Source organism: Capsella rubella, unplaced genomic scaffold, assembly GCF_000375325.1.
Source record: "Capsella rubella cultivar Monte Gargano unplaced genomic scaffold, Caprub1_0 scaffold_3, whole genome shotgun sequence".
Classification (NCBI taxonomy): domain Eukaryota; kingdom Viridiplantae; phylum Streptophyta; class Magnoliopsida; order Brassicales; family Brassicaceae; genus Capsella; species Capsella rubella.
In genome coordinates this window covers 7,491,133-7,492,204 of record NW_006238921.1, presented here as the reverse complement: position 1 = coordinate 7,492,204, position 1,072 = coordinate 7,491,133, and the positions used below count along the sequence as shown (strand labels likewise).

The 1,072-nt window shown below is 41.5% G+C and overlaps 1 protein-coding gene across 1 annotated transcript in view; it reads right to left on the bottom strand.

Moving 5' to 3' along the window:
- Window positions 1-85: 85 nt before the first annotated feature.
- Window positions 86-1,072, bottom strand: part of LOC111831447 — a 1,827-nt gene continuing 840 nt past the window's right edge. The window contains exon 2 of the mRNA XM_023785570.1: window positions 86-1,032. Coding sequence (XP_023641338.1) covers window positions 86-1,032 — 947 coding nt within the window. The remainder of the gene's footprint in view (window positions 1,033-1,072) is intronic.

The window sequence follows — 1,072 nt, the reverse complement described above, 5'->3', positions numbered from 1 at the left end:
GTGAAAGCCAGGTTTGGGAAGTAGAAAAATTACTAGGAGGATGATTGAGAGTATTTCTCCACAAGAAAAAATTTGAATCTTCATTTCAATTGTCCGGTGTGTGAGCAGGGAGACAATCCCGCAGGAGACACAAAATAGGATGTCTCTCGCGAGAAAGAAGCCAGGAACCTGCCACACAAGCCTGAGAAACCTTTGCCAAAGTTGGAATACCGGTAACCCTAGGTCCATTAGATCCAGTGATGTCAATCAAAGGTCCTAGGTTAGTCCAATTGTCGTGCCAAAAGAAGGCAGAATTTCCAGAACGAATTTGACAGACAAGAAAAGGACGAGCTAAAGTTCTGAGTTTCATCAACTGCCTCCATATCCAACTTCCTGATAGTTGAAAGTCAGAAGACCAGAAGTGACGCCCATTTAAAACCTTCTTTTCAATCCAAGCAACCCATAGAGATCCATTCCCAGCAAAGAGTAGCCAAATCAATTTCAGCCCAAAAACCTGATTAATATCATGAAGATTCCTCAACCCCAAACCTCCTTCTTCCTTAGGAGTACAAACTGTGTCCCAAGCAACCTTTGCTCCTCTTGCTGAATTTGGGGCACCACTCCAGAGAAAAGCATTACAAATTCTGCCAAGAGTAGTAAGACAACCCTTTGGTAATGGAAAAACAGTAGCCCAAAAATTAATAATACTGTAAAGAACATATTGTATTAGTTGAAGCCTCCCTGCGAAAGATAAATTCTTTGTTCTCCAAGAAGAGATACGGTCCAGAACCTTGTCGATCAAGACTTGATAGTCCTGGGGACGAAGCTTATGAGGCAGCAAAGGTAAACCTAAGTATCTCACTGGAAGGGATCCTTGGGTCATTCCAAATCTTGTAGCTAATTCCCGTGCCAAAACCAAATTGTTACCATCCAAAAATAAACAAGACTTCTTCAAATTTAGACCCAAACCAGAAGCACGTTGAAACGTTAACAAAGTATCCAGAATACCAGTTAAAGATCGTTCTGAGCCGTCAAAGAAAATGAGGACATCGTCTGCAAAACTAAGATGTGTAATAACATGGTCCAGACAAAG